The sequence below is a fragment of the Ctenopharyngodon idella genome, chromosome 2 (genome assembly GCF_019924925.1).
Source record: "Ctenopharyngodon idella isolate HZGC_01 chromosome 2, HZGC01, whole genome shotgun sequence".
In the NCBI taxonomy this organism is placed as follows: Eukaryota; Metazoa; Chordata; class Actinopteri; order Cypriniformes; family Xenocyprididae; genus Ctenopharyngodon; species Ctenopharyngodon idella.
In genome coordinates this window covers 19,670,547-19,693,510 of record NC_067221.1, presented here as the reverse complement: position 1 = coordinate 19,693,510, position 22,964 = coordinate 19,670,547, and the positions used below count along the sequence as shown (strand labels likewise).

General features: G+C 34.9%; 1 protein-coding gene across 6 annotated transcripts in view; it reads left to right on the top strand.

The window, feature by feature from the left end:
- The window catches only part of dpp6b (dipeptidyl-peptidase 6b), a 141,104-nt gene that overhangs the window by 93,469 nt on the left and 24,671 nt on the right, over nt 1-22,964 (top strand). For 5 of the 6 annotated variants that reach the window (XM_051913374.1, XM_051913383.1, XM_051913369.1 and 2 more), the window contains exons 2-7: nt 6,125-6,239; nt 11,759-11,857; nt 16,574-16,686; nt 16,780-16,854; nt 17,037-17,089; nt 17,666-17,747. In XM_051913374.1, coding sequence (XP_051769334.1) covers nt 6,125-6,239; nt 11,759-11,857; nt 16,574-16,686; nt 16,780-16,854; nt 17,037-17,089; nt 17,666-17,747 — 537 coding nt within the window. Of the gene's footprint in view, nt 1-6,124; nt 6,240-8,837; nt 8,972-11,758; nt 11,858-16,573; nt 16,687-16,779; nt 16,855-17,036; nt 17,090-17,665; nt 17,748-22,964 lie in introns of those variants that run through there. The other variant, XM_051913406.1, reaches the window with a different exon arrangement.

Here is a 22,964-nt window from a genome sequence, read left to right as displayed (position 1 = left end):
TGATTTGCCTTGACATTGCGTCTTTTGTTTGTTTGAGATAAACATTTCACTTTGAGATTGAACAGCATACATATATATGCACACTTTTCACACACAAAAAGCTCAGCTTGGTTTGTTTCGAGAATTCTCAATGTTAACACTCCCAAGGTCGTTTTTGAGAAATATTAAATAAATGTGAACTCTTTCGAAATCTTATTTGACTACATTTTTACATTTTCTATAGAAAACTACATAGCCGTCTCAGTGCTGGAGTCTTGTGAGTTGCCAGGTGTAGAGGTCATCTCGTGTGTAGAGGTAATGGAGACAATCAACCTTCAGTTTTACTGGAACATTTCATGAGGCATATTTGAGGCTGTCCTTGGAGCAAGCTGGTAAGACAGTGACCAGTGTTCTAAACCAGCTAATTATGAGAAAGAACTTATTCTTCTTTCATGAGCCACTCAGTGTCACATGTATGCTCTGTTTTGTTTTGTTTCTGTGTTTTCATTTGCCTTAGTTCCCTAGTTAGTCTCCTGGGTTCTTAATTAGTTAACACCTGTTCCGTTTTTACCTTGATTACTCTCTCTGTCTATTTAAGCCCTTAGGCTACATTCAGACTTGTCAGTAAAAAAATCAGATTTTTGTGCATATCCGATTGAAATCTGATCAGATTTAGCAAGTGTAAATGGCCAAAAATCAAATGAAATGCAATTTTTACAAATACAAAGTTCTGTCATGAAACTCTAGATGGCACAGGCTAATAGGTCCTTATACTCAACCTGCTCATAATCACATTGTTATCTATAGGGCACAGCTGATTGGTTCCTGCTGTATCAGTAGCCAATGAGCTTGCGTGCTCAACCTTCAAAATACTTTGGTAGCATTTGCGCTTCAGAAACCCTCCACCTTTCCCAGCTCCACCTGTATAGATCTGCTACGGGTAATTCATGTGTGCTATATTGTACAGCAGCAGCATGTCTTACTTGCTCACAGCAGCATGTCGTGTATGTATTTCCAATAGGCCTGGGCGAAAAAATGGTATGGATATTTATCGACGGTACGTCTTAATCGATAACGATAGAAAAAATGTTCGATATAACTCTCAATATAGTTTCACTTAAATGTGTTAAAATGTAAACAGACATGAAGTTCAGTTACATGAGCAACTCCCAAGCTTGCTTCGTCCCTGGATCACAAACAGACGCATTACGAGTGACACACAAACAAGTTGCTGTGGAGTTCAGTTGCGCAATCGCTACATGAAATTAGAACACACGAACACATGAAAATGAGTACTGTACCTGCCGGTGACAAGGAGATTGTGAATAAAAAAGGACATATCAGCTTGTCAGTGTGGCAGTTTCATGGTTTCCTTCAATCTACTTCAAAGTTCGTCTTGAGAAAGCAGTTGTTATGTCGGTATGAACAGCTGCACAGCTGTGGTTTTCAGCCACACAATATCTTTATTTCTGTGTTACAAATATATCACAGAAATACTGAGATAAAAGTTTATAGTTCAGATATAAGCACTAATGTCTGTGTTATCGATCAAAATTGAGCAAATCAGCTTCTGAAAGAAACTTGGCACTGAAAACGACGCATTTACTGATTACATTGTTTCACCACCAGGTGGCGACAAGTGACTGTTAAAAAAATGTATTTGACGTTGAATCTTGATTCAACAGATTCTTTCAAATACACTCAGTATTTCATTCATTCAGTAATGAAACAAGAGTCTTTATGAGTGAGTCATTGAATCATACATCCAAACAGATTTTTTTTTTTTTTTTTTAATAATTAATTAAAACAAATTGAACATTTTAAAATAGACTGCAGCTATTAATATTTTGTCAGAACCTCTAGTAAATTTGTTTAGTTGTCATTCAGAATAGTGATCTTTGTTTGACAAAACAACAAAGTTTCTCAATTTATCTAGAATTGTGCAGCTCTAAGTTTCTTTAACGCTTATTTATTTAATCTTCAAATAAAATACAAGAAAGATTTGTTTACATTACGTAGCCTTCTTTGTTCGGTCTCGTTTCAGTTCATGTGGTTGTGGAAAGTATAAATAAAATTAGCTTAAATATTTATATTATAATATGATATATACAGTAATATCTAATATAGTTTTCTGCACATTCCATGTGGCCCTGTGTACAGCTAATGGTTTTAGCATCTGTTAATGCAGCACAAAATGATTATTTTAATGATAGATTTTAATAGACCCTAGTTCATTTGAGGTGACCACCTCACTCAAGCCTCATTGATTATACTTTGTAGTCTAGTAAGTCTAGTAAAGGAATCACTACAGCTTTTAGGAAAGTCAGTTTAGCAAATAGACACTATAGCAATCGATCTTTATTTGGACAAAGATAGATTTCAACATTTAGTGCAAGATAATTTTTTGACATCTAATCACTGTATGTTTGTGTATTGTCTTTTGTCAGTGCTGCATTAATGTCATCACTGCTGTATGGCATTTCAATAAAGGAGCTGTTTCATTAGCAGAGTTTTGCAAATGTTCCTTGCAATGGACTGCTTTAATTGAGCACTAGATAGAGGGCGTTTGAGCGCATCATATTTTTTACTTCATTGGGGTCAGATGAAATGATGGCATTGCATATTGTAATTAAAGCAAACTGTTGTGCATTACTGTTTTCTTGTCGTTGAAATAAGCCAAAGGCATAATTTACAAACTCACTCTCAGACACTCAAATCAGTGGGTCTCATTCACTAATAATTGCATTAATTATTTCACGTTTATAAAACACATGTGTATGTATGCTTTCAGGTGTTCCTAATTTTTTTATGCACAAATACCTGCTTAGGCACGGTTAAGGAATGAGGCGTGTTACAGTGATTTTTGCCACACTGAAATAAGTGAAACAACCATGTCATTTAATTAAAGCGCATTTTTATATTGGTCTAATCAAAAAGTCATGGTTTTCGGGTTTAAACCTTTTTTGTACGGTTTGTCTTAAAGCAAATAACTATCCTTATAGAAAAATAAAAATTAAAAAAACAAATAAATAAACAATTTAAATGGTATTTTGTGTTGATATGTAGAACGCATCATACTAGCTAGTTTTACTGATGGTGGAAATGATTTTGATTTTTTTATTGGTGTTTTTTTTTTATCAAAAAATGTCAGAAAATATTATGCATATTTTAAAAAGATATACCAATAAACATTAAGGTCTTTCAAAGTGGTCTTTATTCACAATTGACTGACAAAATGTTTTTCATTTTAAGTTAAGTGAAAATTCTACTTTCATATTGTTGCTAAATTTAGCTTTTGTTTATCCTTAAATTAAGTAAGTTGGCCTACATTAAAGCTGCAGTCTGTAGCTTTTTTTGGTCAAAAATGATCCAAAATCAAACTTTGAGCAAGTACATAACCAGCCAGTGTTCAAAACTATCTCCTTACCTTAGCCCGATTCACAACGGTACGCTTGTAATAATGTTTTCTAATTCAAGTGGTGCTGGTAGGTTTCCGCGGGAAATTCGAGGATGCCACCATTCGCATACTAACATGCCTACTAATGCCTACTAACTAGCATGCCTACTAACATCACATCTGTTAGTAGGCTAGTAGGATATATCGCATGTGAGGATGCTGCAGGTGACGAATCATTTACAGCTTTTTCTCACAGCAGCTGGAATAATTAAACTTATCATTTTGATGGTGAATTGTATACGCTAATACACACTAAATACATATAGTCACGCAATGCTGATGTTATTAACATTAACAATTTGAGAACGAAGTATAACAATAATCTTCATTTGTGGGGTTCGATATGAGCTAAGCGATCGTTAGATTTAATCACCGTTGGTCACTCAGTTTATTGTAATGCTTTTTTTCTCAGTTTGTCAGAACATAAGTGGCAGATTTGTTACTTGTTCAGATGACATTTTCCGGTGAATATTCTTATTTTGGTCATACTTCCAAGACTACAATCTGTCTTTCCAAAGAACAGTATCCACCAGTGCGGTGACTGACAGCCGCATATTCTCCTCAAAGCATTAGATTCATCCACGCGATGCACAACCCACGTAAAGATAATAATTCTGCAAATAACTGCAGTTGCAGGTTTCAAACAGAGATGGCGACAAAGAGGCAAAACTTACGGACTGCAGCTTTAAGTAACATCTTAGCTTAGTATGTCTAAAGAAAAAATATTGACTAAGTATATGGTCTTTGAAATAAATCAGTAAATAAGTCTTTTTACATAGTATGAATTTCTTTGGGAAAGAAATATTTTCAAAATTTAAGGTTTAAACAGATCCATAAATATAATTTGAGAAAAACTAATCAATTTGGCTGTAACAAATTAGAGTATTTAAAAAAGTTTTTAATAATATATATTTTTTATTATTTATTATATAGTATTAATGATTCAAATAAAAAAAATTCCACCATGTAGTACATTAGTCAAACTAAAGTCAACTTGTTACATTAATGCGGGTGTGTTTTTAATCAGCGTCTCACGATTTCGAACTCGGCTCATCCAATCAGAACAAAGACTATCTGTTATACACACTTAGGCCACTCTGTGGTTGTTTAATTTAAAAAATACAATAAAATAAAAAACAACTTCCAAACATTAGTGTATAATTGTTCCTCTCCATTCTGATTTGTTCCTGTCAGCTCACTCCCTAGGCTTACTCTTGAAATAGACCAGCACAGTTCAGAGTTCCCTGGTGGCTCCAAGCCAGACGGGAAGCTGTCCTGGGCAATCACATCCATCCAGCTCCCCTGATTATTAAGCTCCACCAGACATCCCAGCATCACCCTCACGCTAGTGTTGCTCTGACCTAATGACTCACTGGCTGATGAAGTTCTGCATGAGATAGTGACTATTTATTTAGGAAAAGCAAGAGCAATACACAATACATACACAGGAAGAAACGGGATTACACATTATCAGGGTTTGTAAGCGAAACCACATAATAATCTGCATATAAATCTAAAATAAAGTCTTTGAATTTTGAATGTATTTTCCTTGTTGTAACAGGCCACAAAGTCTGCAGTTTATTTTAAACGCTTCACAGAACATTAGCAGATGTGTCACAATTTTATCAAATCAGAGCCTTTTGAGCAATGACACTTATGAAACAATTTCAGAGGTTTAAAATAGTTTTGAATAGCCATAGACTGATATGTTGGTCAGTCCAATATACCAGGCAGATGATAAATTGGTCTATATTTGACCATTTTGAGATTATCATCAACCAATAACTCTGCCCGCTCAGCTACCAAATGCACAATTTCTGTTTTTTAAAAGCTTTAGTGAATTTCCAGTTGTTGTGTTTAAAAAAGTGTATATATATCTCAATTGCTTCAATTAAGTTGTATTAGCCTGTATCACATACATATTGTCATTATTTAAAAGAAAAGTTAAAAAAATGGCCACGTAAATGTGTATTTATTTCATCATTGTATTAACATGTATTCATTTTATTAATTATTATGATTTTTTTTTTTTTATTATACATAATTATTGTTTATATATATATATATATATATATATATTAATTAAGGAGATTCCCCTGTTGATTTATGATGGTGTAATGGTCTGTTGTCCGATTTTTTTGCAGACAATGCTACACTCTTTACACGCTGTTTTCACAGCGATGCCAGAAGAGGAACGATTTTGGTTTCCTCAAAGAACCTTTCAGTGAACTGTTCATAAAATAACCCATTTTTCTTAGTGTAAAGAACATTTTAATAATCTGAAGAACTTCTTTCCTCTGTAAAGAACCTTTTGTGTGATGAAAAGGTTCCATGGATGCTAAAGGTTCTTCATGGAACCTTGAGGCCAATTCACACTGCAGCGACAGACGGAAACAGTCACTTTCTTGGGTTTTGTCTAATCATTGTGTTACCCCTGTCTGTTGCCATTGGTCGCCTCTTGTTTTCCCCAATTGAACGTGTTGAATCAGTGTTTGTGGGGTCGTGGAATGTCTGAGAAGTGCTGTACTTTAATCTGGTAATTGTCGAAGTTGGTGGTGTCTGTCGGTACAGTGTGAATTGGCTTATAGAACCCAATAAAGAACCTTTATTTTTAAAATGTAAAGAATTCTAAAAATGAATGTTTTCAGTTGCTTTAAGCCATTACATGTCTGTGCTTGTGTTTGACAGGAACTGGTTGGGAGTAGCCCTCCGCAAAGGAACTGGAAAGGAATCGCCATTGCCCTGCTGGTCATCCTGGTCATCTGCTCTCTGATCGTCACTTCCGTCATTCTACTCACACCAAGTGAGGGCTGTAATAATGCAATAATTAATACAACATTACAAGTCGTATATGTGTCCACACTCCTACGTATTACATAAAACCACATTTATTAGCTCTTTATATATCTCTCTTAGTATAAACTCTTTATGGTAAAATGCAAATTATGTTACTAAGTATGTCTACGCCTGTGTAATTTCATATTTTCTTTGTTTAGTAATCCGTTTTGTTTACTAGTTTAGCTATCCCTCTAATTAATAATGTGACTATAATGGAGGATATGCTGAAATCTCATTGACCATATATTTTTAAACTGTAATATTTGTAGTCATTAAGCATTTGGCAAAACATCACAGGTTTTTTTGTGTTGTTTGCCATCCTTTTACTTCCCATATTCAAGATAAAACACAATAATTGCTTTAATATATCTAAGCAAATGGAAACCTTCGGAGTGTCTATTTTCACTAAGTGCAAATAGCACTTAACACTATTTACACTAGCTCCGCCCACTAATGTCTGGTTGGGACACTCAAGTTTTAAAAAAGACGCACAGAATTCAACGTCTTCAGTGGTGCAGCAGTCTTGCAGACCTGACTTTTAACGCGATCGACGCGGGTTCGAATCCACCTTTGCCAAGCTCACATTTATTTTCAATAAAAATAAAAATAATATTCTAAAAGTGGAAATGAACTATGAACAAGTTTTTAATAATATTAAAAGTGTTTATTGGGTAGGGTTAGGGGAAGGTGTAAGGGAGGGTTTTTGTATTCTCCAAATAAGGCAGCATCCATTTAATAATTTTAATAAATACAATCATTTACACTCTATATGATATTATTCCATATTGTTAATGTACAAAAATACTGAGGTGCAAATAGTATCTGCCAATATAAAGTATAGATAGCATCTAATTACTATTTACTCTTATTGCAAAGAACTGATACTTTTATATGGTGTAAATAGAATCTATTGCTGTTTTCACCTAGTGTAAATAGCATCTATCGCTAAGAAAATATGCTATTTACACTTACACTTAGCTGCTGCCGGAAACCTTTGCCTTAAAGGGTTTATGTGTAATGTGTCAAAAAATCAATATGTAATCATATTTATTATTTTAATTTGTTCTTTCAACAACTGTCATTTTTATTAAAGATATATGAGGAAGTTTTAAAAGTGATTTCTAGACCTGGAAAAGCTAAATTAAATAAAAGTCAAGATGTCTTTTTGAATCAACTTTTATTTTTCAAGTTTTCTGTCAAGCTCTAAAATATTTTGAGTAGTATATAATTACTATTTGTGTGTAAAAAAAAAAACAAAAAAAAACATCCTAATACATATAAAAAGTTTATCGGAAATAAAAAGTGTAAAGCCTGAAAGGTCTGGATTATGGAATTGAATTATTTATATTTTAGTTTGAAAATGAGCTGCTTTGTCATTACAGTACCAGAAATATCTTGGGGGCCTTTGGATATTGTCTTGGACGATACAGGGTGTTGGAGTCAAAAAAGTTGGGAACTGCTGCTTTTAGTGTTTCAGAAGAGATCTCAACAGCGTTACAAACTGTGCTCAGATTTTTACACATTAATTTTATATCTCTGAACTCTTCATGTATGTCAACAATTGGCTCATTTAATTCTGTTTTTGTTTCTCTAATGAGAAACATCTAATATAAAGCTGGTACTTAACTAAAGCTTAACATAACTGAGAAGTCTCCAAAGCTATGAAAGAGCAACCCATGAGCAATAATTTTCCTCTGGGTGACTGGATTTGAATAATTTAGCTTGAATTTCTGGTATTGTTTAGCTGGTATTGTGTTTCTTAGTACCAGTGAAAAACTGTGTTAAAGCAGGAGAGACAGAGATGCCAAGCAGCTGCTGCAGTCAAAATATTCCTCAAAGTTGCAGGTTCAATCATGATGATTTTCCAGGGTAATTAGTATAGCATACATAATTATGACTGTACTTCATCAAAAGGAAAGTGGGCCACCGTCTTTCCCCAGAGTTCAGTTAAGTATTTTTTTTTTTTTCAAACACCAGTGATGGAGGATGTATGCAAACACGGATCAATTGTTGAAGAGCCTAAATTGGGAGTAGCCTCAAGACATGAGTGAACTCATTTTTAACCCTCTCCTAATTGAGGGTGAGGCGATTCAGAGTGGTGCTTGCAGAAAAATATCCAAAAAAGACCCATTAAACTAAAGCAAATTTTAAAGCTAAAGTTTGCATGACGTATTATAAACCAGTGTTATTTTATTAATTATAAAGTATTTATTAATATTTAGAATTAGGTTTTATTTTTATTTATTTTCATTTTTCATTTTAATTTTAGTCTGTTTTAGTAATTTTGTTATGCGCTTGTCATTTTTATTTTTAAATATTTCTATTTAGCTTTATTTTTATTTCTTTTTAGTAATTTTAGTACTTAAACTTGTAACTATTTTTAAACTTAAAGGTGCCATAGAATGTCAATTTCACAAGATGTAATATAAGTCTAAGATGTCCCCAGAATGTGTCTGTGAAGTTTCAGCACAGAATACCCCATAGATTTTTTATTATCCCATGTTTTAACTGCCTATTTTGGGGTGGGATTAAAAATGCGCTGATTTGGTGTGTGTACACCTTTAAATGCTCGTGCTCCCCGCCCCCAAGCTCGCGACTCCATTAAACACTGCATAAATAATACCTAAGTTCACAGAGCTAATATAACTCTCAAAATGGATCTTTACAAACTGTTCGTGATGCAGCATATCAGATCACGTAAGTATGGCATGTATTTTGTGGATGTTTGCTAAAATTCGATTCTGAATGAGTTTGATAGCGTGCTGCACGGCTAACGTGGCTAAAGCTACACACTGTTGGAGAAACTCAATAAGAATGAAGATGCGTTTATGAATTATACAGACTACACACGTTTTTGGGTTAAAAATGAAAATAACGACATGGTCTCCGTGAATACAGTAAGAAACAATGGTAACTTTAACCACATTTAACAGTACATTAGACATTTTGGGGGCGTAAATAATAATGATCCCGACTGTTACGTAACAGTCAGTGTTATGTTGGGTTTCACCCTTTTTTCCGTGGTGTTTTTCACGCACAAGATTTACATATGAAGGAGGAAACAATGGTGTTTGAGGCTCACAGTATGTCATTTCCATGTACAGAACACTTATTATTCAACTATGCCAAGGTAAATTCAAATTTCAATTCTATGGCACCTTTAAACTATTTTATTTTAATTCAGCTTCATTTCACTTACTGAAAGTAGTTTTTAATAGTTTTAGTTTTTAGTTTTAGTTATGAACAACACTGTCATGAACATATTTATTCAATATGATATATGAAGAAATTAAATTTCATTCCACTTTGCCTTTCTTGCTTGTACTCCTTGAGTTCAGTTGCAAAGTGTTAAACTCCTGAATGGATACTTGTTAGGTAGGGAGACAAACAATGTGGGTGAGTATAGGCGTCTAATAAAAAAAAAAAAAAAACCTCTGGCTGATTAGATCAATGTGTGTGGATCAATAAAGCTCTAAATAGAATGAGACACACTAGGGATCCCCAGTCTCTCCCTCCACCTCGTGTCAGCTCTAGTAATTGGCCGTGGTCCTGTGGACTAGCGAGGGAGTTGTTTGCTGAAGCCAGATCCCACGGGACAAGAAGTCAGACAATATGGTGGGAGCTATGCATAAATTTAAAAAAAAAAAAAGAATAAAAAACTGTTGTTTTTCCCCAATATCTTTTTGTGGTCTTGAGGGACCTGACAGAGGCGGTTTATAATACAAATTCCTGAGTTACTTTTTTTTTTACTTTTGAAGTTTGACCATTAAACTCTATCTATCTATGAAGATATGTTCCCTTGTGAAAAAGAAGTTTTTCTGCTTGCAAATTCCGCCATGTAAATAGCGAATCCGCCATGGCGCGAGCGCAACTGGCTTTTAAAGTGAAAGGGAGATGAGATTCTGATTGGTTTATTGCATGTTATGCCAAAAAAAACACACACCCATTACACATTAAGAGAATAGGGACAACCCTTTTAGTTAAACTAGCAAAAGTGGATTCGGACACTCCCTAAGTGCACTTGCGCCATGCGCTTTAGACCATGCACTTAGATTGTTAAAATAGGGCCCATGGTTTCCTGTGTTTCCTTTTGTTTCTGTGGTTTCTCGGGATATTTTTATTTGTTCTCATGAATACTCATTGTTTATTTGATTTGATTCACCTGTTCCTTATTTAGCTGTTTGGTTTCTCTCTGTGTATATATAGCACTCAGTTTGAGTTGTCATTTGTCCGTTCTCATTTATTTTTAGTTGGTTGTTATTCTCCTGTGTAATAAAGAGACTGCTGCATAGATCCTGCCTCAACCTCTCCTTTTCTGCAACCAACTGTGACAGAAGAACTGACCCCCAAAAATGGATCTAGTAGCAGTTCCACTTCACCCAGAAGACCAACTTTTGTCCCTTTATTAAGGGTGACACTGGAGGATTATGTGGAAGACTTTATTGAACTTTGCCGTCAGGTTCACTAGAATGAGGTAACGTTGAAGACATGCTTTTGGAGTGGGCTAGATGATCACCTCCTCCAACTGATGCCAGTGGGCAAAACGAGCTGTTCCTTACTTCAGTACATCTAATATGCATTGTCAATGACTAGATCCCCCCTGACAGTAGAGGAGGGCCTGCTCCAAAATCTCCATACCCATTTCAGCCAGAACCGCCCCTAATCCTCCAGTGGACCTCGTGGACCCGGAGCCCAGGCAGCCTTCAGCCACACCCCCACAGACTTTATGCCAGAGCCCACCGCAGACTCAGAGCCTGTGCCTGCCACAAAGCTGGAGCCAAAGTTTAAACCAGAAGCCAACTTGTCCCGGAGCCCAAGCTGATCGCAGAGTCTGACCAGGTGTGAAAGCCCGCACCAACGTCAGTTCCGAAGGGTGTGTTAGTGGAGTTAGATTGCATGGAATGGAGTCCCGCCCATATTCCCGCCACTAAGGGGCCCTGTCCCAAATGGAACCCTAAGCCCTCACGATCTTCCTCCGAATCCACACTTTCGTGACGTATTGCTGCTTTGACTGTTGGGTAGATTTGCGGGCTCTGCAAAAGTGTGCATTGAGGGCACGTATCGGCCGCAAAGGGGGCGCTTGCAAAAGACAACATCTTTGGTTGATTGGAATGTTGCTCCAGGATCAACAATCAGATTTGAGGGACAGGTTTACAGTTTATGTCAAGTTTAAGCTTACAATCAGGGTTAGGTGCTTCTACATCAGTGTTACTTATCGTTTCCCTCTGAGTTTAGGGATAAGAAATGGGTAAGGTTAGGTTTAGGGTTAGGAGCTCTGAATTTTCGTATGGGAATGTTGTTCCAGAATCAACAAAATATGGTAATCTAGGAAAATTTCTTGCTTGGCAAAATCACAGTGACCCCTTCAAACTATAACCTGTCAAGAATTTAAAACTATTTTAAACTTCGTTCAGCAGTTTGTCTTGACAAACTTTCCTTTTTCTAGTCTGCTCCTGTAATATTGTCCAAATCTTCTGCTCACAGGTGAGGATGACAGTCTGGCCTCCAAAAAGAAAGTCACGATTGAGGACATCTTCAATGGAAAGCTCCAGGCACACGACCCTGAGGCAACATGGCTTAGCGGTGAGTGGCAGTCGAGTTTTACTCCCTCTCGTTCGACTGCTAGTGCTGTGGGTGGATGCAGTCACTTTTTTCATCATCTCATAACAACAGAGAGAAATTGCATCAGTATCTGCATCTAAAGCTTCATACTGATCGAATGCAATCTCTGTGGTACTTCAGATAAAAATCTCCATTTAATATGGACAGGTGTGGAGATATATTCTTAACCAGCATTGCATATTTTTTTCTTTCTTTGTTTGGTTTTGCATTCTTTCAAGTTGGTTTAGAGGCTCTGCGTTTTCACATTACACTTAAAATAAATGACTGCAGACTCAGAGTCACTTTATTGCCCTTTTATTGACTGTAAACCTTGGATAGGGATATGTATTACTTTTCATTGCTGAAAAATGTACAGCAAACCTTTTAAAAAATCTGGTTAAAACTGGCTTTTCCAGCTGGTCCGAGCTGGTGCATGGTTTTCAGGCTGGTTTAAATTATTTGCTCATAACTTGATGTGTACCTGTTTTTGACCAGATAGACAATCTTTATATTTGATGAAGCAGTTTAAAGCTGGTATACAATCTTGGACCAGCAAAAACTATCTACTAGTTACAACTTTAGCTACTTGATTTTTTTTTAAATATATACACCTATAGGTCTCTGTACACTGAAAAAAAGTTTTTTTTTAAGTTATAAATGAAACAAAGGGTTAAACTTTATATTGATCTTCCACTTTAGACATTCTACTAACTATATTAGTAGACTGTTAGGTTAAAGGGTTAGTTCACCCAAAAATTACATTTCTGTCATTAATTGCTCACCCTCATGTTGTTTCACACCCGTAAGACCTTTGTTCATCTTCGGAACACAAATCAAGATATTTTTGATGAAATGATTTTTTTTTTCAATTTTTTTATCTGAATGTCTGTTGGGGGCCCATCAAAATAAAGTGTTAGCAGATATTAAGCAGACAGTCTACTAATACTTTAATGACTTGTAGTTGACATGGAGTTGCAGAGTTACTTATAGTGAGTAGAATTTCAGGTAACACTTCGGTATGGAGAACACATATTCACTATTAACTATGACTTTTGCTTCAATAAACTCTTTACTGCTTATTAATAGTTAGTAAGGTAGTTGTTGTAGCGTTTAGGTTTAGGTATGGGGTAGGATTTAGGGATGTAGAATAAGTTCATGCAGTATAAGGCATTAATATGTACTTTATAAGTACTAATAAACAGCCAATATGCAAGCTAATAAGCTACAAGTGAGAATTGTCGCCCATACTAAAGTGTTTCTGCATTTCTAAAGTGGACCATCAAAATAAAGTGTTACCAAACAAAGATTACTGTAGCACTATAGAAAATATGGTAACACTTTATTTTAGGGTCTTTTAACTAGTTGCTTATTAGCATGCATATTACTAGAATATTGGCTATTTATTAGTACTTATTAAGCACATATTAATGCCTTATTCTGCATGACCTTATTCTACATTCTTAATCCTACCCAATACCTAAACTTAACAACTAACTTATTAACTATTAATAAGCATTAAATTAGGAGTTTAATGAGGGAAAAGTAGTAGTTAATAGTTTATATGTGTTCCCTATATTAAAGTGTTATCGAAAATACTATTTCAAAATTTCATGTTCAATTCAGTACGTTACTTGTCGTTACTTTCTAATTTTAATTTCTGAGTAAAAACTTTCAATACCAAAGTGTAGCAATAATTAAGAAAGCACTAGCTAGTGCATATAATTTTTTCCAAAAGGACAGATTGTTATAAAAGTTGGCTATTGAAGACAGTACAACAGATGGGTCAAGCTAATTATGAGAGCAGACGTTGGCATGACCTCACAAAATGGGCAAATCGCCATCCCCCAAGACTCAACTTGTTCCCCAAACTCTCAAAAATGGGATTTTTCTCATTGTAATTCAGTATTAAAATGACTGTGAATCTTTGGCACAATGATCCACATTAGCATGTCACATAATCCTCAACAACATTTGCATGTTTTCTGTTTTTTGTTATTGTATCATTCAATGCACAAATTCACTGTCCAGCATCATATTAGCATGATCTATTTTAATGCACTGCAGCATAATATCTTAGTATTTCCATTGTTTACATTTGCATTGAATGTTGTCATGTTGTACACCTTTACAAAACATGAAGCATACTTAAATAGATGTATATTAATTTTTAAAGTTGCTGATTGTTCTGTGCATTGACACACGTTACAGTGCTTTATTTTACAAAGAGTAATTTTAATGCACATTATCAGTCTTTATACACTGCACTAAAAAAAAAACAACACAACCATTGCATGTATAAAACTTTTGAAAAGGGTAAACTACAATAATATTTGACATTTATATAACTGATCTATAGATGTAAGTGTAAGTTTCAATGCAGTATATTTCTATATCGACAGTGAAACCTTGTGGGAAATACACTTTAAGAAGAAGCATACTTTTAAAAAGAGTACTTATTTAAATAATATCCTTTAAAATAATACTTAAGTAACTGAATGTAATGTAACACTTAATTGCATGTTATTCAGAATTAAATGAATAATTATTATATATACTCTTTATATGTAATTTCATAATTACATATTATCTTTAAAATTAAAATATGGTTAAAGTGTATTATGTAGGCTACTAGAAAGAATTTATAGTAAACTAAAATATACTTTAATTAATTTAATTTGACATTATTACAAAGTACTTCTTAAAAAAGTACTTAAATGTGTTAAGAAACATAAAAAGTACAAATGTATACTCTTTAAGTTCTCTTAAGTGGCCCTTTATTTCATAAATATTTTATTTGCAAGTACAATTTTTAAAAATATACTAAAGATATGAAGTAGCCTACACTACTAGTGCACATTAAGCACACTTCTTTTTCAAAAGAGAAGCAATCCCAGGAACAAATCAACAGGAGGGTTCTGGGAAAAAAGCTTGGTCACAAACAAACACTAACACTGAACTTAAAAAAAAATTAAATAGAAAGTATACCCAAGCACGTATGCTTGCTATAATGTTTTTGCATAGTATCGTCATAGATAGTTCTCACTGAGGTTGTTCTGGTTTATGTCTCTAACACTAAGGCTTTTGTTGGAACCTTATTTTAGCTTTTATTATTAAAATTTTTCTGTGCCTGAAATTTCAACCTATTTTTGGGAGGATGGAGAATGGGAGTGTCCTTTGTTTGTCCTTGTTTGTGTTATAAAGGTGGAGCCCAGGTGCTTTGTAAACCATGAAAAAGATGTTTTGATATGCATTTTGATTAATCATTTTTTGTTATTCTGCTCCTGAAAACACATTTGTTGATTTAAGGCTGTGTTTACCTCCAAGAAACAGCCCCATTATTCTCCCTCTGACATGCTCCACAACTCAGCGTCAAGCCTTTTTAAAAGCGATCACTCGTCTGTATTATTTATCAAGGCGGGCACTATCTGCATTCAGTTCTGTAGCAGACTTGTTTACCGGGCTAGGTATAACATTTACAGCCTGAATAAATAAAGAACACAGTTGCCTTAGCAAAACAGGAACTTTTAAAGCTGGGACAAACGAGCCAATGCTCTAAAATGAGCTGTAAAAATGTTTTAAAGGCTATTCAAAATAAATGAATGAATACATTTATATGCATTATAAAAATGAACCCAAGCCATTTTATGTGCATGTAACTCAAAAGTAAAAGTAGCTGTCCGTTCTCATCAGAATGAAGCCATTGTTCATACATTTTTACCCTATTGTTCTGCTGATTCAAATATATAAGAAACATTTCTTAATTATAATTAATAAGCACAATAGTTGAAAAGGGTTAGTTCACCCAAAAATGAAATTATTGTCATTTATTACTCACCCTCATGTCGTTCCAAACCCGTAAGACCTTTGTTCATCTTCAGAACACAAATTAAGATATTTTTGATAAAATCCGATGGCTCAGTGAGGCCCAGAGATGCCCAGAAAGTTACTAAAGACATTTAAAACAGTTCATGTGACTACAGTGGTTCAACCTTAACGTTATGAAGCGATGAGAATACTTTTTGTGCGCCTAAAAACCAAAATAACGACTTTATTCAACAATATCTAGTGATGGGCGATTTCAAAACACTGCTTCATGAAGCTTCGAAGCTTTACGAATCTTTTGTTTCAAATCAGTGGTTCGGAGCGTGTATCAAACTGCCAAAGTCACATGAACCATTGAAGTTTCAAAACGTTTCAAATCACTTATGACGTAACGAAGCCTCGTTTACTGAAATCACGTGACTTTTTAGTAGCTTTCTGGGCATTTGAAAGTGTTAATTATCTTGCTGTTAATGGAGGCCTCACTGAACCATCGGATTTTATCAAAAATATCTTAATTTGTGTTCCAAAGATGAACGAAGGTCTTACAGGTGTGGAACGACATGAGGGTGAGTAATTAATGACAGAATTTTCATTTCTGGGTGAACTAACCCCTTTAAAATTTTATACAAAATATTTCAAGATTTATGGATGAATAGAAAGTTCAAAGTGGTATTATTATATACACTCTTCATGGCAGCTAAACTATAATAATGTGCAGCCAGCTAGACATTATCACAAAAGAAACTGATTCATAGTGCTAAAACAAGTGTTATCACTCTCTCTGAGGTTTATTTTGTGATAATGACCGGCTGACTGTACATTATCAGTATATTATGTATATCAAGGATAATGTTTTTTTCTTCTTCCCCTTCATAGACACTGAAATTCTGTACCGTTCCCGTGAGGGCGATGTGGTGAAGCTCAACGTGCTGACAAATACCTCCAAGATTTTAGTGAAGAACCAGATGTTTGAGAGTTTCCACAGCCAGGTTCTTACCGTTTTGATTAAATATGCAAAATATGCAGCTCTGTAGATGTTTTGTACTTGTAAAGAAAAGTAACTTTAGAGCCTTTGGTTTCAGGGATCCTTCAAACCGACCAAATACCAAGTATCTCCTGATCTAAAATACGTGCTGTTGGCCTACAATATTGTGCCGGTAAATGCTTCATATTCTGATTTATAATGTGAAAAATCTAGCTATGTTTGTTACTCAAATTCTCTTGTCTTTTGTTACTAAGTTCTCTTATCTGTTGCATCACATCTCTTTGTAAAAGATGACAAAGTGTGCGACTGATCACGCTTCTAAAGGGCATCTCGTTTGCTCTCTTTGTTCTACAGCTTTATCAGTATTCCTTCATGGCCCATTACATCATCTGCAGCCTTGATTCTCCGTAAGTCTTGTTATGACTGAATTCTTTTAACATTCTCACTGGTTAAAGTTTTTGTTGTCACTAACTCTAATGTAAGAGGGTTCTGCTCACTGAGCTTGTTAGGATAGAGCCATTGTAGAGAACTGAATTGTGGGTAGCACTGCCACCTAGTGTGTTCCCTAAGAAATGGTGTCATTTTCCCCAGAGCTGGCTGCGTCTGTCCAAATACTGTATAATTTGTGCTCAGAGTGGGTCTCGGCCTGATCTAAATTATTCATTACTGATAGCCTTTAACATCACAAGTGAATTCAGATTTTGACCCATGAAATACATCAACATGATAATTATACAGGATACTATGGGAATTAGACTTCAAATAGGTTAAAAGTATACACACATCTTTCTCATTCAGTTTGGCTCACGCACACACTTTCATACTCTGTCATTCCAGCAGAAACATACGAGATACATATTTGACCTTCACTAGTGCTGCATCACAATACAATTCATGAATGGAAAGAGACACACACACACACACACACACTCACACACACAATTGTCCTATTCTTGTTTTGAGAATGGTTTGTCTTTTGACAGAGAGAAAGTGGAACTGACCCCTAATGAGGTGCAGAATACCGCACTGCAGTACGCCGGATGGGGTCCCAAAGGACAGCAACTGGTAAGAGAATCACGAACACATTTGTACCACCGATGTGTCACACACAATAAAAGTGAACTTAAAAAAAGCAGTAATTAAATACCACAAATCAAAATAAGAGGTTGGTTTAATATACATTAGACTACCAATTTCGCTTGTTTATTATAACTTTAATCAATTTATGATTTTGTGGAACATGTAACAGGTTGTACATGTACAGAGAATCTAAAAAGTCTACACACCCCTGTTAAAACAGCTGGGTTTTGTGATGTAAAAAATGAATCAAAAAGTAAATCATCAGAACCTTTTGCACCTTTGATGTATGAAACAGAAAAACATAATGACCATCATGATTATAATCTCAGTCAAATTCTGGTTTGCCTTGATAGAAATCTAAAGAATCCCAAATCTCCACTAATCTTTTGGAAATGGAGTGTTGAGCTTTGAGCTTTGAGCTGAGAGTGTTGAGCTTTCAGCTCAATTTGAGCAAAGCACTAAAGTAAAGTAAAACCTGGAACTGTCACAGTTGAGCCTCATAGCTGGAAATAGTAAGGAAAGTGTACATTTTAGTAGTGCTGTTTATTTTAACTAGTCTCTTTTAAAGGGATAGTTCACCCAAGAATGAAAATTCTTTCATCATTTATTCACCCTCGTGTCATTCCAAAAATGCAAGACTTTTGTTTATCTTTGAAATGAAGATATTTTCAATGGAATCAGAAATTTCTGCCTCTCCATTGACAGTTCACACATCTAACACTTTGACGCTTTAAAAAGTTCATAAAGAGACTGTAAAATAAACCCATATGAATCAAATGGTTTAGTACAAATTTTCTGAAGAGATTGCTTTTTATGATGAACAGACTGAATTTAGGATTCTCAAATAAACATTCAGCTTCTGTTTATGTTTGCTGGTCAATGTTTATATGTGAGTAAAAGCCTAAATTCAATCTGTTCATCATATAAAGCAACCAAGTCTTTTCAGAAAATTAAGATTGAACCGCTTGATTCGTATGGATTAAACGATGACAAAATTTTCATTTTTGGGTGAACTAACCCTTTAAGATTTTAATTTACCATTTGGAATCATCTTGTCATTGTTTGAGGTTCACTTAAATATTCCTTCAGTGTGACCATTTTTGAAAGTAGAAATATTTCAAGTACACTTAAATTCAAAAGTTAGGGGTCATTATGATTTTTTTAAATTATTATTATTCTGCAAGGACACATTAAATTGATCAAAAGTGACAGTAAAGACATTTATAATTTTATTTCAAATAAATGCTGTTCTTTTGAACTTTCTATTCATCAGAGAATCCTGAAAAAAAAAGTATCACAGTTTCCACAAAAAAACTGTTTTCAACATTGATAATAATATGAAATGTTTCTTGAGCACCAAATCTGGCACGTTCTGTTTGTGTTTAGTTTCATTTTCACGAACTGTTAGTTTGTTTCTCTTCAGTTACCTGTTGCCTATGTTCCTCTGTTCCGTTTTTTTTCCACCAGTCATTAGTTTCTGTGGACACTCATTCAGACAGCACACCTGTTCGCTCTTGAGCTCGTTATCTTTGTATATTTAAGTTCCACTTTGTCAGTTCATTGTCCATTATTGTTTGTGTTGTCATGACTACGCTGTTATGTTGCCTCTCTTCTGTGGATTACCTTGGTTTGTTTTATAGAATAAATACTTTTCAATACCTTTTTCATCTTCCTTAGGACTAAATTTGACAAAATCATCATTTTAGAATGATTTCTGAAGGATCACGTGACAATGAAGACTGGAGTAATGATGCTGAAAATTCAAATTTGTCATCAAATTACATTTTAAACTAGAAACTAGAAAACAATTTTAAATTGTAATAATATTTTAGAATATTACTGTTTACACTATATTTTTGATCAAATAAATGCAGCCTTGGAGAGCATAAGAGACTTCTTCTTACGAAAAAAAAAAAAAAAAAATTAACCAACCCCAAACTTTTGAACAGTAATTTTAGTTGCACTGCTTAATATTTCATATCAACTACCCACATGTCCATCATTCTGCTCAACATTTCCATAAACAAAAGTGTGAAGCAGTACCTGATTCATACTGGATCTAGAGATGGTCATTTTGACCTGATTGTGTCTGTGTCATGCTGGCAGAGATAGAGCAGGACAATTAGTAAGTAGCAGATGGCAGCAGCATGACACAGCCTCATTTCAAAAGAGCTGATTTTAGAAGCCATGTTTCTTACTGACCTTAAATAGTGGCACTTACTAAGGGTGTTATTACTATTATAATTCCTCAAAGTTAGGGATAGATTTTAAACAAACCTAACTAACTGTAGCTTTTAAATATATTAATCCTCATCCTGCATCCTTATCCTTTTTTTTTCTTTTTTTTCTCTTGTTTTATAGTAAATATACTTTTAAGTGTATTAAGTTTAGTAAGAATACTTATAAACAAAAAATGGGGTCAGAAAAATAAAGAATTCAAATGGAAAACAAGATTATTTTTCTTATCCCACTGGCAGATATTTGACAATACTTCATATCTAAAGTAATTTGCTCTCAAGTAAATGTACTTGATTTCAGAATGTACTGGAAAACGAGACAAAAATACTAAGAAAGTAATTTTTTGCAGTGTAGACAGTGACAGTGTTTACAGTGTATTTTTGTGGGGGTTTTTTAAACAACGAGCAAATAAGACAAACATGGGCACACAAGCATACTGTGTTTATATTAGTACTATAGTTTGATGTTTTTGTATCATAATCTTCTGTTATCAGTCAACACAAGAAATGCAATATAATACAAGCCTGGATTATGTGTTAGTGTTTACATACTTGCAAACACGAACCTCATAAATATACGTATAAACATATTTGTTTTTGTGTATTATAAGCAAAACACACATACTGTATGTGTGTGTGTGTGTGTGTGAGAGAGAGAGAGAGAGAGAGAGAGTGGAGCATCAGGTGTGTAATTTTGCGTATTCCCGTATGCTGCCTTGTGTCCTGCACTTCGGCGACGCCTCCGGCAATTAGTTTTCCGTGACAGAGCAATCAGCAGGGGCCAGTGCAGCCAGAACCTACACTGAAGGTCACATCCCAGACTCCTCCGGGGGGAAGAGAGTGCGAGACGGATCAAAATGGTGGTCATGGATGAGCAGAGATAGAGATGTAGAGGAGGAGTTGCTGTACATCACAGGTGTGATGGAGGAGAACGTGCAGACAGAGGAACGGTAGACACATGCCGTTGGCTCTGTCCCAAAACCTACTGACCTGCCTCGCTGTCTACATAGGCAGCTGCCTTCTAAAACTCATGCCTATGCATACATGATTGTATCGCAAAAAATAACATTGCAGCAGTTCATAATGCATTATATCATGAGCAAGATGATGGATTATCAATGCATAAATCAAACTCGGTATGCTAACAACTTCTGACACAGTTTTCCATGTATTACGTTGTTATTATATCCCTGTTAGTGGGACAAATCATGTGAAACAGACAGTGAAATCACTCATAGTAATTTAATTTTTTTATTTGTCTCAAAAGAGCTCTACTGAGTGTTATAGGATGTATTTTTGTAGGCCAACCCAGAAGTTCGCATCACCCTCAACAAAAACCCAATGGGATTTTTTCATTGGCTTTTTGAATATTGCAGAAAATAAGCTCTGTGACCAACAATAATTTTGAAGCCTAAATACAATCATCAGAAGTAAAAAGCTGAATTATTAATACAAACAAACTACACCATGGTCGCATGACTTCAACACCACCACCACAAAATAAATTCTTTTAAAAACTACAAATTGGAAAGATTGAGTTAAAATAGTTTACAAGAATTAAAGTATAAACACAACAACACTGTAAAAGCAGGCAGGCGAGTCGATGAGTTTATCTTTTTGGTGTGATAATGCTTAAAGAGCCTCTATTATGCTATTTTAAAGGTTCATAATTTTGTTTTGGAGGTATCCTACAGGGTATCCTACGTGCATCCAAGGTCAAAAAACACTTTAGTCTTCTCATAATATACATTGCATAATATACACTCTTTTCTCACAGTGTCTGAAACAGTTCACTCTAAACCTCTCCTTGCCACGAGCCTGCTTTGCTCTGATTGGTCAGATGGCTCAGGCTGTTGTGATTGGTCTACCGTTTACAGCACATGATGGAAATAAAACGACCATTACCATATCTGAATTTCAGCTCTGGAGGCTCCCTCAGTACTTGTACACACTGTGATACAAGCAGTAATGTTGACGTCAGTTTTATATCAGTTCCAGTGTGAACCTTTGAATGTGAATGCAAAGTGGATTTGCTTTCACAGAAAACAGAGTATTTACAACATTTCGACAATGCAAGCCAAATTCTTCCTGGCCTCAGCTACAAATACAGTGTTTGAGTCAAAGTAGACGTTGTTTGCTGGCAGCCAATGAAGATCATAGGCTGGCATTATGCAAATTTGTTACAAGTCTAAGTAGGTCTGAGCAGGAAGTAAGGCTGGAATTAGAAGTACGACTACTAATGATTCGTTCAGAATCTGTTCTTTCTTTTGGTAGACAATATCTCCATTTATAGCATAGTAGGGACACTTTAATGTTTTTGTTTTATTTATTAAAAGTAAATAAATAAATAAAAATGAAACTAAAAATACAATTGTGTATTATTATGTCAGACGTTAAACCAAAAACTGATACTAAAAACCCATAAACTTTGGAACCGAAACTCATTCCTGCAGCAATATAGTGGTAGTTGCTTGTTGCAACTTTGCATCAACTTTTCTCAACGTTGCAATAGAAATAAAGGGTTAGTTCACCCAAAAATTAAAATTTACTCACTCTTATTCCAAACCTGAACTGTTTTTCATTGTAAGACATTTTTTAAAAAAAAATGTGTTTCACAAACAGAAGAAAGTCTGGAAAAGAAAGGTTTGGAACATCATGAGGGTGAGTAAATGATGATTTTTGTGTGATCTCTTCAAGCTGAACTATATTTTACAGAATTATATGTTTATGTAAATGAACAGTGACCCAATCTGGTGACTAGCATTTTGAAGGCTGTAATCAGAATAGTTGAATACAGCAGGTGAGTTGAAATATCAACTAGCAACCAACTACAGAGACTCACTGCCTTTCGTATGTGTTTCTCTTCTCATTAGGCTGTCTATAGCAGTAAAGCAGTGATCCATTCTGTTCAGCCCATGTGAATTCATTAAGAACAGAGCACTGAGCCATTATCTGCTGTCTGTCT